The sequence below is a fragment of the Cyphellophora europaea genome (assembly GCF_000365145.1).
Source record: "Cyphellophora europaea CBS 101466 unplaced genomic scaffold supercont1.7, whole genome shotgun sequence".
Lineage (NCBI taxonomy): Eukaryota > Fungi > Ascomycota > Eurotiomycetes > Chaetothyriales > Cyphellophoraceae > Cyphellophora > Cyphellophora europaea.
Window position 1 is genome coordinate 1,600,595 of NW_008481813.1, and position 13,103 is coordinate 1,613,697.

Here is a 13,103-nt window from a genome sequence, read left to right on the forward strand (position 1 = left end):
GCTGGGCTTGGCAGGGGCACGGCCTGTTTTTGCTTGGAAGAGGCGGTGCATCACTGAGGGAGCGAATGTGTGGACTGATCAATGTTCGTCGCACTCGTTGGAGTTCTTTTGTTTTTCTTGCAGACTTCAAGAATGGTGTCCAGAATGAAGTCATATCCCTCTCTTTCGTACTGCCGCCAGTACTTGAGTATCGAACGTCCATCGATTGTGCTGCCTCACAGTCCAGTAAAGCAGACACAGCAAACCCCAGGCGACAGTCACGACACTGATCCGGCCATCCAACAGAGCAATGACCAAACAAGAAGGGCAAAGTCACGGGACAAAGAACGTTAAGCTGTATTGTCATCAGAGATTATGAAGACAATGGCTGCGGCGGTGACTGCTGTGGCTGATAAGAGGCTCATAGGCTGCCGATCGTCCCTTCATTTTCCTTTCGACGTATTGATAGTGCACAAGAACAATGGGATTGCTTACCTTGTTCTAGATGTTTGGTGTTATGCATCAAGAGTTCTTCGTCATGGCTCAACGGTTCTGGCGCAACGATTATCTGCCAGACCACACAACTCGATCCGACCAACACAACGCGATGTGCCGCGCAATTCTTCGACAGTTGCGTTGCGCCGTCTGTGACAAGCGGTATCTTGATCAATCAGTCATCAGATGTGACGCACATGCCCTTCAGAAATGTACCAGCGCCGAATCATTCTTCCTCGCCGAAGGAATAAGAAGTTGTGAGGCTTGCCGAGTGCAAGACACAGAAGTCCCACCGTACTTCGGCTTTGCTGATCCAGTCGACGTTGACACGGCTTTGTTTGCTGAGCCTTTGCGCCTCTACACAGCTAAGGACATGAATGCCCATCCCAATCCTCCGTCATACGATGATGCAGTGGTCAAGCAAGGAGCCAACTCTCAGCTTGAGACACCTACAAGAAGGAAGGAATCATTCTGGCAAGATCGCTGCTGGCCTGCGATCAGAGCGCTCGCTCCGTGCTTCTCTCGGCCTTCACTCGATCTCAAACGCAGCAACGACCGCATGCAGCATCACTGGATGGACTAACGACTCAATCACGCACTCCCCTCATCGTATTTAAGACCATCTCCAAGCTGAGCACATTCTCGACGTCGGAAGCTCTAGACCCCACCAATGCCCCGGCCTCGCTGCCAAGCTCGGCTACTGCGCGCCCCAGCTCTGCCACTGGCTCGCCTTGGCCAGAGACTCCGCCGCTAGCGAGCCCCCGGGGTCACTGCCAAGAACATGAGCACGTTTTCTCTTCCGCATGTATCGAGGAACTGTCCGCTCTCGCCCATCAAGCGAAGCGGCAAGAAGAGCAGGTTGCATCTCCCCTGGCACCGCACAGTGAGCAGGATAAAACCTCGCTTGGTCGGCATGTCACGCACTGGTTTGCCAAGGTGCCCGATACTGGAATTGGGCAGGAGTGATGCTCGAATACAGCCATTCAGACACGGGGGAAAGGGGTGGGGTGGAAGGAGGGTTACTCGAGAAACCTAGATGCGGTGAAATCACGGACCAGGTAGGTTTAGTCAGGTACTTGCCCCGTCAACTTGCTCTGGAATAAATGTGGCTTACACCCACAACCCTTTGTCTCTTCATTCCTCTGATAATTCTCCATACCCATACCTCTACTTCCACAGTGCCACAGCTACCTGACCTACTCGTGACACCCGCCCTCAGGACCAACTTAGTCTGCCGTCAAAACCATCCATCATCTCCATCTGATTGCCGCCACAATGCACACAACGCCCACCGCCCTCCTCCTCACCCTCCTCCCCCTCGCTAGCGCCCACTTCCATCTCCATTTCCCCGCCGCCCGTGGCGACGACGATACTAACCAGGCCACTTTCCCTTGCGGCGGATAGTAAGTCTCTGACCAAACTCGAACCGGAATGATTGGGGGAGCTCTCTGTGACATCTGGGACTTCTGTCCCAAATCATCCTCCTCAAAGCTCCTCTGTTATCCAAGTCCTCCCTGCCTAAATTCCCCACTTGTCCAGACACAATTCTAATCAGAAGACAGTGACACCGTCGGCGTGCGCACCCCCGTCTCCCTTTCCGCCGGAATCCCGCTGTCCATGGAGCTCGGCCACACCGAGAATCTCATCAGCGTATTCCTAGCCGTTGGCAACGAGCCCGGCGAGGCCTTCAACGTCGAGCTGTTGCCCACCATCGAGGAAATGGGTCCCGGCGACTTTTGCTGGCAGGCTGTTCCTCTGCCGGCCAACCTGACTCTGGAGGAAGGCACGAACGCCACTGTGCAGGTCATCACCAACGCTCATGATGGGGGTGGGTTGTACAACGTGAGTCTTCGCCCTTTTCTTCTTTCCTTTCCTACATTCCCCTTTCCCCGTGTTTCCTCTTCGTTCCAGGCTCGAACATCGACGAACCACAAGTTCTTTTCCCCCCCGCTGACCAACGAACCCGACAAAACAGTGCGCAGACATCACCTTCTCCGCCGAGGCCGAATCCCCAGAGAGCTGCACGAACGGCACGGGCATCACCGCCGAGTTCCTGACAGGCGACGACTACGTGATGGCCAACGCCTCCGCCAGCCACGGCGACCACGGCTCCGAGGGCGCGGAGTCGAGCTCTTCGGCGTCGGGCACCGCATCCAGCACGGCGGCCGAGGCCAGCGCCACCGAGTCGTCGGGTGCGGGCATGCTTGTTGCCGCCGGCTGGTCCGTCCTGGGCGCTGGTTTTCTGGGTGCTGTTGCTATGATGTGAGCTGCGGGGGGACTTGTGAGCGATATCTTTCAGCAGCTGGGCTGAGAGGGAAGGAAAAAGGACAGGAAAATTGCAGGCGTCGATGAGCGGGCCGCCCTGCTAGCAAGTTTGATTTAAAGAGACTGATACGGTAGACTTTCGTTCGACTTCCAACGTTGAACAAGAAAGACATTTTAACGAAGCAATAACAACGGCCTTTTCAAGACATGTCAGTCTGCGCTCGCGAGCGACTCCCGCGTGGCTACTCTTGTATTTGCGAATCCCAAGCTCCGGCAGACCAAATTTTACTAACAACGACGGGAAACGATGAACGCGGTCCGGCAGCCCACGGCAGCCCGAAAGCAGCTTCTACCAGGTACATTTTACAGTGTTCAGCCGAGTCAAAAACATCCCCAGCGTCACGGTGAGTTTGTTTGGTGAGCTCGACTCAAATGTCATGGCAGGTGAAACCCGGCTCCAGGTTCAACACGGCAGGGATCCCAGATCCAGAACTGTGTGGAAGACGCGCGTGAGGTTACACATGGCATAGCGGACGAGATCTGAAGAGGCAAAGGCCGGGGAAGCACAAGGCGCTTGTTGCGGCATAGCACAGCGGTATTGTCATCAACACCATTGCATGAAACAGACGACAGATGAGCAGTGCTACGTGGAAAGACACGAGGAATTTTCAGAAGGTTTTCTATTTGCCTGGGCTGCTCTCCACCATCAACAATGTGATGACTTCGACAAGCTCACCCACAGGACTATCTTAACCAACACCATTTCGCTTCATTAGTGCCATTATGGTCGGCATGCAATGCTCCAACGCTCTTTGGATTGATTCAACCTTGCAGGCCGCCACCAGTACCACATGGAAACAACTGTCCAGTACCAAACGATCTTGACCTATCTTCATGTGTAGTAGACGTGCTGTGTAAGAATTGTGCCAAACTCCTGCGCTGTCTGCAATTTCGAAAGATGTTGTGACCTATTGCGATGCTATGAGTCGACATGAGGATACATGATCACAAGCTGCAATGGTATGGATGCATTGCATCAGTAGAGGGCGACAACCGCAGCGAGACCGAGAACGGCAGCGTTGACTTTGGAGACACCAGCGCCACTGATGGGAGTGGACTCAACAGGGGGCGAGGATGAAGAGGCCGAGGTAGAGTGCGTGCTGGTGTGAGTCGAAGTGCTGGTAGTAGCGGTCGTCTCAGTGGCGGCAGTGCTCGCAGAAGTGGCAGGGATCTCGGTACTAGAAGTAGGAGGGTGCTCAGAGGTAGGCGGAACTTGAGGCGTCGACTCGGCAGGGGGAGGCGCAGGAGTCTCGCTGGTGGTAGATACAGTGACAGCCGAAGTAAAAGTACTCGTACCAGGCGCATCAGAGGGGACCGAAGGAGAAGCGCCAGGAGGAAGGGTCGCAGTATCAGTTGAGCACGAGACGCCAGTATTGTCGCTGGAGGCTGGACCGCTAGGAACGGCGGGAATGCCAGGAGGAGGGGTCGGAGTAACGCCAGTAACGTAGGTGCCAGAGGTAGTACAGATAGGATCAGTAGCCACTACAAGAAAGTCAGCAGGCTGCCGTTATGCAATGGGTTGGGGAACTCACCGTCGCGCTTGACCATCAGGTCAAAGACCGAGTCAATGATGTCCTCTGGAACACCACGATCTGCGCAATGATTAGGTTGGTGTGCAAGGAAGGCCGATAGTTACCCACCTTCCAACTTCTTGATGATACGACCGATGTCCTTAGAATCGCCGGTAACTGGGGAAGCTGTCTTGAGTTAGTAGACTGAATGCGCAATTGGCACGAAGTGTAGCTTACCACTGGCAAGGCCAATAATGGCCACAGCGCAGGCGAGGAAGATGCTGAAGAACTTCATCTTGAAGAGTTCAATCGATGCAAGAGGATTAAGTATGGGAATCGATGCAAATGGAAAATGGATTGGTATCCAAGACCGTCTGTTTGATCCCAAAAGAGTGTGATAGCAGTTGAGGATCGGAGATGCGGATCTTAGAGAATGCGGGATGGGGAGGAGGCAGGAGGTAAGTTGGCAAGAAGGAAGTCGCAATTAAATAGGCTGCCGGGGGTGCGAGGGTAAGAGCAAACTTCTTGGCAAACTCGCCAAGGCTGGTTGCGGTGCAGAATCAGACTGCAGGTTGATCTGGAGGTGACAATGTCTTCGGCAGGCTGCGTTTGATCCGGCGAAATCGGATTGATCGTGCAGAAAATCGATCGCTTGGATGCAAACTTGATCTAGGCGGTGTCCTACCCACTGATTTAGCAACGCGCGAGGGTCGATGATCAGGTTCACCACGCAGGCCATGTGCAGGATGAGGCAGTCGGCGAGGGTCTGTTGTTGTGCTGGTCCGGTGTAAGTTGAACCTACCGTGGTCGGTCGCGTCTGCAATCGACGTTTGACTGAGTCCGGATTGGCGAGCTAGAAATCATTCTCGGCAGGTTGCATACCTCACCTTTGTGTATGAAGGGGATCTGGGGGGACGATGGTTTCCAGTCACACTTCAGATGGCACTGGATGCTCTGCCGCTTCACAAATCATTATGTTGTGGTGTGACAAGAGAGACCATGGGAGAGAGGAGGAGATGAAGGGAGTTGAGAAGAGGTCAACAAGCTCCAGAAGCTTTATCACTAGCGTCTGGGCAGTATCCACCTGCCTTCGGCTCTACAAGTGGGTGCGTGTGGCAGTTCAGATCACAGCGTTTGCAGGTATAAGCCTGAGCAGTAGAGCTTTGCATCAATATCTTTGTGTGCCATCTTTTTGGCTCGTCCCTTTCTGTAGCTAAAGTTACCTTTTGCGTCTACTCGAAAAGTGGGCACCAATTTGCGAGCAAGCGCCAGGCAGGCTACATTGGCGAGCATGGGCTTCTCAACCAGGACATTGCTTTTGAGCGCATTGCATATATCTGCCTTTCTTCACCATCCTCCTGCATACGAAGTAGAAGGAAAAATCCTCTGCTGCACCTCGAGCTGTGAAGCTGCACCTACTTAGGTATCGTTTCAGGTGTGCTGTCGCCAAGGATACCTTACGAGCGCGCCGCCATTAGCGAGGCCAATACTACACGAGGCGTAAACCAGCCACGCCTAGACCCTCGTAAAGTCCTCGTAACCTGTGGAATGAGGAACCCGCAGCTGCACTGCTTCACACCGCCGCTGGTTCATAGGCGTGCTGATACCGATCGAGTCTAGATGGCGCCAATGCAGACGCTCACGAGGTATGGCTCGATGCGGACCCGCCGACTAGTACCCCCTCGTATAAGGCCTGTACGGTTCTTGTGGACGCAAGGATCATAAGGCTGGCAAAGGTCATCAACTGAGCGACGGGACATCTTCTCCTCCGTGTTTAGTGCCAGAGTGCTCTCTCAAATCTCAGCATTATACATTTTGACGCGGAGTGCTGTTACTGTGCCGAGATGGCAGAACATCAGCCAAATATGGCGATCGGCTTGCCTCCTACAACAATGCCATCGGACGTAAAACAGGCGACATCATCTACAGCGCCGATTCTCGAAGGCCAGCCCATGCCAATGCCTGTAGGATGGCTTGAGATGAAGGATCCATCCGGCCGAACGATGTACTTCAACCCTTCCACTGGCGCGGCATCGTGGGAAAGGCCAAATGTTCGCCAACTACCAGCTGGATGGATAAAGTCCCATACCCCGGATGGCAGGACCATCTTTGTGCATGTTGAGACCCGGAGCTGCTCCTTCCAGTGGCCTGTCGAACAAGCCGCACCAGCACAAGTGTTGGCTGCGGCCGAGAAACCACAAATGACAAGGCACATAACAGAACCGGCACAGCCAGCCCCGCCTCGCGTCCGACTCGTGCGTAGTTCTACAGCACCTGTCAAGCCTACTCAGGATGACCCATTGATGACTATGACCGTCAACACTGCAATCGCCAGGAAAAACATCCCTGACTTTGACGAGGCTTTTGCAATTCATCAGCTCGCGCAACGAAACAACACCGAGGTCTTAGGAAAGAAACTCGGGCAGGACGTTGCGCATGTCTCGGTCGCGTTGAAGGATACCACCATTACAGCTGCCAGTCTGGCTACCCGTCAAGCAAAAGCTGTGGGTCAAACAATGATCAGTCGAACGAAGATGCAGAAAGCCTCGAAAAACGCCATCGTGCACACCGGAGCTCTTGGAGTGAAGATTGGAAGGGCCTCCCGAACGCTGATGCATGAGATGGTAGATGCCGCCGATGGTAAGGGCAAGTACAAGCCCAAGACCAGGACATTCATACCACAGGATCCGTTGCCGCCGACACCGGAGCCAGTCAATCATTCTTACGAACATGAGCAGGCCGCGGCTTCAGGTTCTCAAATTCCGACTCCACAGCAACCCATGGTGGCTGTGAAGCCCAGTACCGGAGTACCTATGCGTAAACCAGTTCGCCGTCCACTCCCACAGCACAGCCAAGCAGTAAGCCTGGCATCCGCTCAAGTCCCAGCATATCACGATGTCAGCCACTCCACGGCGACCGTGACTGTCACGGTTGAGACCGCAGAGACCTCGGAGCAGGATAATCTTGCGCTAGCCACAGAAGCGCAGCTCCAGCCAACCTCACCGACAGAGAAGCCACCTCATTTTGCCGTGAATTCAAGCACCTCAATCGTACCTACAGCTAGTGGGTCAATGGCGGTTGATGTCGCCGAATCGAGCCAACCTCTTGCTGCTCCTCCGAGCACCGCAGAAACAGCACCGCACGCCCAGTTCGTTATACCGCCCAAGCCAGCTGCGATGTCTGACCATCATCATTCGACCACCTCTTTCTCGATTCAGGCTGATGCCATCCTAGCAGACCAGACTTCTTCCAACCCACCTCCTCCATACACCCATGAATCTGAGGGACCGCCGCAATCGCTAGTCACTCAACCACCACTCGACCACCGCCCTCCCAAGCCCATGGTTTCAAGTCCTTCTTTTCCCGCTTCCTCAACGAATACCTCCGTCTACTCGGCCCAATCTAACCCAACGCAAGCCTTGTCTGACACTATGGGTGAAACACAACCTCTGCCGGTGCAACAACAGTACATCCTGGCAGAGTTTCTGCCACAGCAATACTTGGCCCCCCCGCCTGCGCAGACCTATCTGACCCACAGCAACTCAAGCGCACAAAATACATACAACGAACAGAATCAGATTCTCGTACAGCCCCAGACCTCTCAGGCGACGTCGTACCAAGACGCATACATGCAGGCAGCAAGCACTTTAGTGTTGCAACAGCAAATGCAGCAGCTACAGCTACAGGCGACGCAACAGCAGCAACCGACGGTCGGAAACCAAGATATTTACATCGATGACTCGGTCATCACAAGCGTGGAGTTAACTACTGTGCAGCAACAGCCGCAGATGTTCGTCTCAGCTCCGGCTCAGCAGCAGGTCAACAACATAAGCGCCTTAATGCTGCAGGACCAGAGCACCGACATCTATGCTGGCGGCATCTACCAGGACACGATGATGATGTATACGACCACTACAGATAGCACGGCCAACCTCAAGGAATATACCTATGAGGCTGTAGTGAATGAGGATGGAACGGTGGTGGAGGCAGGCGACATAATCTACCAGAGCGTCGAGGTGGATGAAGAGGTGGAGGTCCAAGTCGATGTGGAATACGATGTAGAGTGAAAAGTAGAGAGTGAGATGTAAGACTGCTTCGTTGCGGAACAGATGCAAGCCATGAGAAACGCGGCCCAATTCCTGCGGACAAACGGCCAGACTAAGACGAATGTTGGTGGGGGAGGTGATCGCTCGGTGGTGTCTGGTATGTCGTTGATCGGGAAAGCTAGCCGAGTCCTCATGCGAGTGTCCAGGTACCACCAACATGATAAACTTCTGCCCTCTACGTGTTCTTGCGCTGCCCGAAGAGCAGTCGTCTGCACCGACTGCAGTCCCATCCGAGCGAATGCACCCATTTTCGTCACTGACTCTCGGTATCTTCGTTGCCGGTTACATTACCGCCCGCTGGGATCTTGTAACACGCCTCTACGAACTCACCGTTTTCGCCTGGGACCACGGAGTAGTGGTACGCGCTTCTGTCTCGATGGTCGATGCTGCTAACGGTAGACAGACCCGAGCTGCGAAGGCGTTCGCCATACTATCCTTGATCTTCCTCGCCATCGTCATTCCCCTTGAGCGCTTGGCGGCCCACGAAGCCTCACTGCATCCTCGTTCTCATGCGTACCGCATTTCTGCCCGTGAGCAATTACGCCGACGAGGTTCTTTCTGAAAGCTTGACACTATGGAAATATGCCCAAGAGCAACCATGACCTTTTGCGCATCTTCTGGCCGAACAACTTGGCTCGCTCAAGCGCACCCGGTGTGATTGTCGGATGGCGCAATTCTGAATCCGATCTGTTTGTCATTACGGTGCTAGAAGATGTCGAGACACGCAGCGTTGAGAATGCTCTGCGAGCTGGCACACTTTTCCGAAGCAGTCCCCATCCAGTCGCACGTATCTTCCAGGTATGCGATCGATCGAACATGCATGTATTGGGTACTGTGAACTTCCCAGAGCTTCCTACCACGTGGGACAGCACGAGAATCGCAGTCTTTACATCACTCAAGTCGTCCAAGCCTCAGATATATTGCCCAACAAACGCCGATTACGCCATTCAGATCGTGATGTTCGACCCTCCAAATCCCCTCAAAATGCAGTACATGTCACAAGAAGCAATATCGCTTTCCCTGGACGACAGCGCGCGGACGAGGTTCACGAACACACCCGGCCAACGCGATGAGATAGAAGAGGAGGAGGAGCAAGAGCGACGGCGCAAGGCTCATCTCGTGTCAAAGCTCAAGTTTCACACCGTTGTTCGACGACAGCCCACTCGCCTGGAGGTCGCTCTTCCCGTTATTCTTCGTCAAATCAACTGTGTTCAAGAAGTGGCAGAGTTGATCCAGAAAAACTCACCTCTGGTTGGCCCACGGCGCAAGCGAAGTATGTCGGTCAGTGAGAGGGTGGTGGAATCAGCACAATCGCTGTACACCTTTGCGGCGTGGTCTCTATGGACTTTGTTCATGACCTCGGTCTACCCAGCCCTACTTTCGTTCTTCAAGGTCGCCATAGTCGCACATCGAATGGTGGCCGAGGCGTTATTGCAGGTCCTCGAGTGGCATCTACCCATTCAATCCATACATCTGCCAGATGGGCCTGTGCACGGAAATGGACCTCTCGCGCTCAAAGACATATCAGCCTGCTGCCAACAGGTCCATCTGCGGCTTGAGCAATTTTCGTACTATCCTGCCCAGTATTCAGTGCTGCGCAAGAGGAACAACACCTGGTCTTCCATCTCGGTCAACAATGGTGACTACATCCGGTTCTACAACTCCTTGTGGCTCGTTGCAAACGATGTCATCATCGGCATCGCGCTCGGCAGTTTCATCAATGATAACGCGAAGGAAACCTCGGAAGTCTTCTCCACCGTGCTCAACGAGTACACAATCGAGGGCTTGAAGCGTATGATCCGATGGCTGATGTCTTATCCGGGAGGTCTGAAGCTCAATACCGAGCTAGCGGCTTTCCTTGGAGATCTATTCCTCTGGGTTATCGAGTATTGGTCAGGCACAGTCATCCACTACACCGTGCCACATTTACCAACCGTGATCTACTTCATCGGGTTCTCCTCATTCGCCGGAGCCTCCATGCCCATCGCCATCTTTTCAGATATTATCAGCTTGCTCACCATCCACATCTATAGCTTCTACATTGCCAGCGCTCGCATTTTCAATTGGCAGCTCACAATCATTATGAGTCTGTTCCACTTGTTCCGCGGCAAGAAGCGAAATGTCTTGAGAAATCGAATCGACAACTGCGATTACGACTTGGATCAGCTACTGCTTGGTACCATATTGTTTACGCTGCTCTTCTTCCTTCTTCCGACAGTGGTGGTCTTCTACCTCACATTCGCCTTTGCGCGCATGAGCATCATCACTATCAAGGCTTCACTAGATACATGCCTCGCCTGTCTCAACCACTTTCCCTTATTCGCCCTCATGCTACGTATTAAGGATAGCCAACGTTTGCCTGGCGGCATCCACTTCCGATTGTCGGCTCCACCACCATTATGGATTGGCCCAGGGCATGAACCTGCACGTAAAGAAGCAGAACCAGATGTGGACGATCAGTCTCCCACCAATACAGAGCCATCGACTCTCCGGCCCAACATTTCTTACATCGCTCTTTCGTCGACGCCCCTTTCGCTCCGGCAGATCTTCGAACAGTATTTCCAGCTTGGTGGTCGCATCCGAAAGCATTACCTATCCGCCAAGGTCATTTTCCGGCTGCTGACTGGTAGATTCGTCCCACCGCTGGGCCGTGAGGAAATGTACGGGTTGCAGTACTCGGTGCTACCGAGGCAGAGGGTCGGGCTGGCAGAGATGTGGAAGATATTGAATGAAGCACAAGAAGAGCTGGGAAAGAGGGACGCTGGAGGCATCCCAGCGTATCAGAACGGCAACGCGGGATCAGGGGTAGGCATGCGAGGTGTTATTGGGAAGCGATGGCGTTAGGGACATGGATGTACATCACCAGACTTGATGCTTGTCTTAGTATTCTGAATATAGGGCTACACAATGCGTCGTCTTTTACGATTGTTGTCAAGAGTGGAAATCGCTGTCTATTTCTGTGTGGGGCAAGCTACCAACGTCATCAACACGAATATAAACACACTTCCAAGAGTACCACGGTAGATATTCACCCTCGCAGCACCGGCGTCACTAACATTCGTACTACCTACCGCGCCCTAGCCAGCAGAACTACCAAGTCGGAGAGTTTACGACCTCGCCATGGTCCGAGTAAAATGCAAGCGCTGCGGGTAAGTCACTACTACCAACCCCCCCTCCAGCATCAGACCACAACCCGAAACTGACCTCGCCCCCCCTTTCCCACCTACAGCGCCGGCGTCGACCTCACCAAAGACGGCCTCTACGGCCACTGTGCGAGCTGTACGTATTTTTTCCTCCAGCCCAGAAGCGGACGGGCCATCACAGTCGTCGCCAACATCTCTCCGCCCCGCGCTGCTTGCTGGATTGGGCCTTGGCACTTTTCTTTCACATTTGCCTCCCTCCCCAAACAATACTAACGCAGCTTACCGTCAGGCAACAACGTAAGACCATTCCAACCCCCACAACCTCACCCTGTCCCCTTTCCCGCGGGCCTCATCCAGCCAGCCAGCCGCGGAGGAGCGGAGCAGCAGCAAACACACTAACGCTGCAAAACTGGGCGAGCAGATCATCGAGTTTACCGAGGCCGAGCTTGAGGAGCAGGGGCAGGGGCAGGGGCAGGGGCAGGGGCGGGGCCAGGGGGAAGCGAAGCCTGCCGCTCGGGGTAGGGATGATGAGACCACTGCTACTGGTGCTGGTGATACCGCGACTGCTACAGCGGAAGGAGAGACGGAGACGTAGGGCCGGGAGGCTGCTGCTGGTGGTGGGTAGGGATGCGGCGGCTGATAGAAGACGCGATGCGCAGTGATTAGAGCGGGTGGGTGAGTGAGTGAGTGGTAGATTCGTGGAGGATGGGCATGGGAGAGTGGACATTAGCTTGAGCCTGGGCTCGAGTCTGTACTATTTTTTTTACCTCTTTTTCTAGGTAGACACATTCGAATCTTGTGGTCTCTGGAAGCCACGTGCAGACAGACACTGTTTGCTATCTGCTGGGTTCTGATGGGGCTGACGCCGTTGCAGTCGACTCCTCATCGGATCTGGGACTATGTCTCCTACTGAGGTGAGGTCCCGGGAATCTCATCTGCGACTGCCTTCGCTGTGCCGGCCCCGCTATCCTCTGTATGCTGGTCGCAAGCATCGCGACTTAACTGCGCCTGGGTCAATCCACCACACGCTGTTGCACCAGGGCCCGAGATGTGTTTAGAGTGTAGCACCAGGAAGGCCGTCATTCGCAGGAGCGAGGACGTTCGTTCCCAGTGTCATTACTCCTGCCGGCCGACACCAGACTGGTGCACTTCGCTTTGTTGGTCGTCTCTCGCATGCTCTTCGATGCTTGGGCGGTACCTCTTTCTCGCCACCAGGGCTGCACCTCTCTCCACCTAATATCATTATTCTGAAGCCCCAGTGATCGTCCACAATCAATGTCAGAGTGGTCCATTGTGCCACATTCGGGGCGTCGGGGCAGCTGGATGAGCGCAGCAGGGAAGATGAATAGGTGCAGGACGTAAAGCTGACCGCCCCGTGGGATAGCGTGATAGAAAGTATGCTGCATATTCCAGCAAGACGACTAAGGCTGTTGTATCGGTATTGTGACGATTTGCTGCAGACAGGAGTTGCTAGGATCAAACAGTAGGCCAACTCATGTCGTGGTGTCAAGACAGCTGATCCGGCGAGAGGAAGTATTGGCGAC

General features: G+C 54.1%; 5 protein-coding genes across 5 annotated transcripts; 4 read left to right on the forward strand and 1 right to left on the reverse strand.

The window, feature by feature from the left end:
- Positions 1-1,749: 1,749 nt before the first annotated feature.
- HMPREF1541_07711 (uncharacterized protein) lies at positions 1,750-2,740 on the forward strand (the record flags this gene model as incomplete). The annotated part of the gene is made up of 3 exons (XM_008722034.1): positions 1,750-1,877; positions 2,037-2,316; positions 2,450-2,740. 3 exons carry the CDS (start codon positions 1,750-1,752, stop codon positions 2,738-2,740), a joined length of 699 nt encoding a protein of 232 aa, XP_008720256.1.
- A 1,035-nt stretch (positions 2,741-3,775) lies between these two features.
- On the reverse strand, positions 3,776-4,605 carry HMPREF1541_07712 (uncharacterized protein; the record flags this gene model as incomplete). The annotated part of the gene is made up of 4 exons (XM_008722035.1): positions 3,776-4,281; positions 4,332-4,391; positions 4,440-4,496; positions 4,548-4,605. The coding sequence occupies 4 exons, from the start codon at positions 4,603-4,605 to the stop codon at positions 3,776-3,778; spliced, it is 681 nt and encodes a 226-aa protein (XP_008720257.1).
- A 1,570-nt stretch (positions 4,606-6,175) lies between these two features.
- HMPREF1541_07713 (uncharacterized protein) lies at positions 6,176-8,377 on the forward strand (the record flags this gene model as incomplete). The annotated part of the gene is made up of 1 exon (XM_008722036.1): positions 6,176-8,377. One exon carries the CDS (start codon positions 6,176-6,178, stop codon positions 8,375-8,377), a length of 2,202 nt encoding a protein of 733 aa, XP_008720258.1.
- Positions 8,378-8,654: 277 nt separating this feature from the next.
- Positions 8,655-8,978, forward strand: HMPREF1541_07714 (uncharacterized protein; the record flags this gene model as incomplete). Its single annotated transcript, XM_008722037.1, has 2 exons — positions 8,655-8,774; positions 8,820-8,978. 2 exons carry the CDS (start codon positions 8,655-8,657, stop codon positions 8,976-8,978), a joined length of 279 nt encoding a protein of 92 aa, XP_008720259.1.
- Positions 8,979-8,998: 20 nt separating this feature from the next.
- On the forward strand, positions 8,999-11,260 carry HMPREF1541_07715 (uncharacterized protein; the record flags this gene model as incomplete). Its single annotated transcript, XM_008722038.1, has 1 exon — positions 8,999-11,260. One exon carries the CDS (start codon positions 8,999-9,001, stop codon positions 11,258-11,260), a length of 2,262 nt encoding a protein of 753 aa, XP_008720260.1.
- Positions 11,261-13,103: the final 1,843 nt, after the last annotated feature.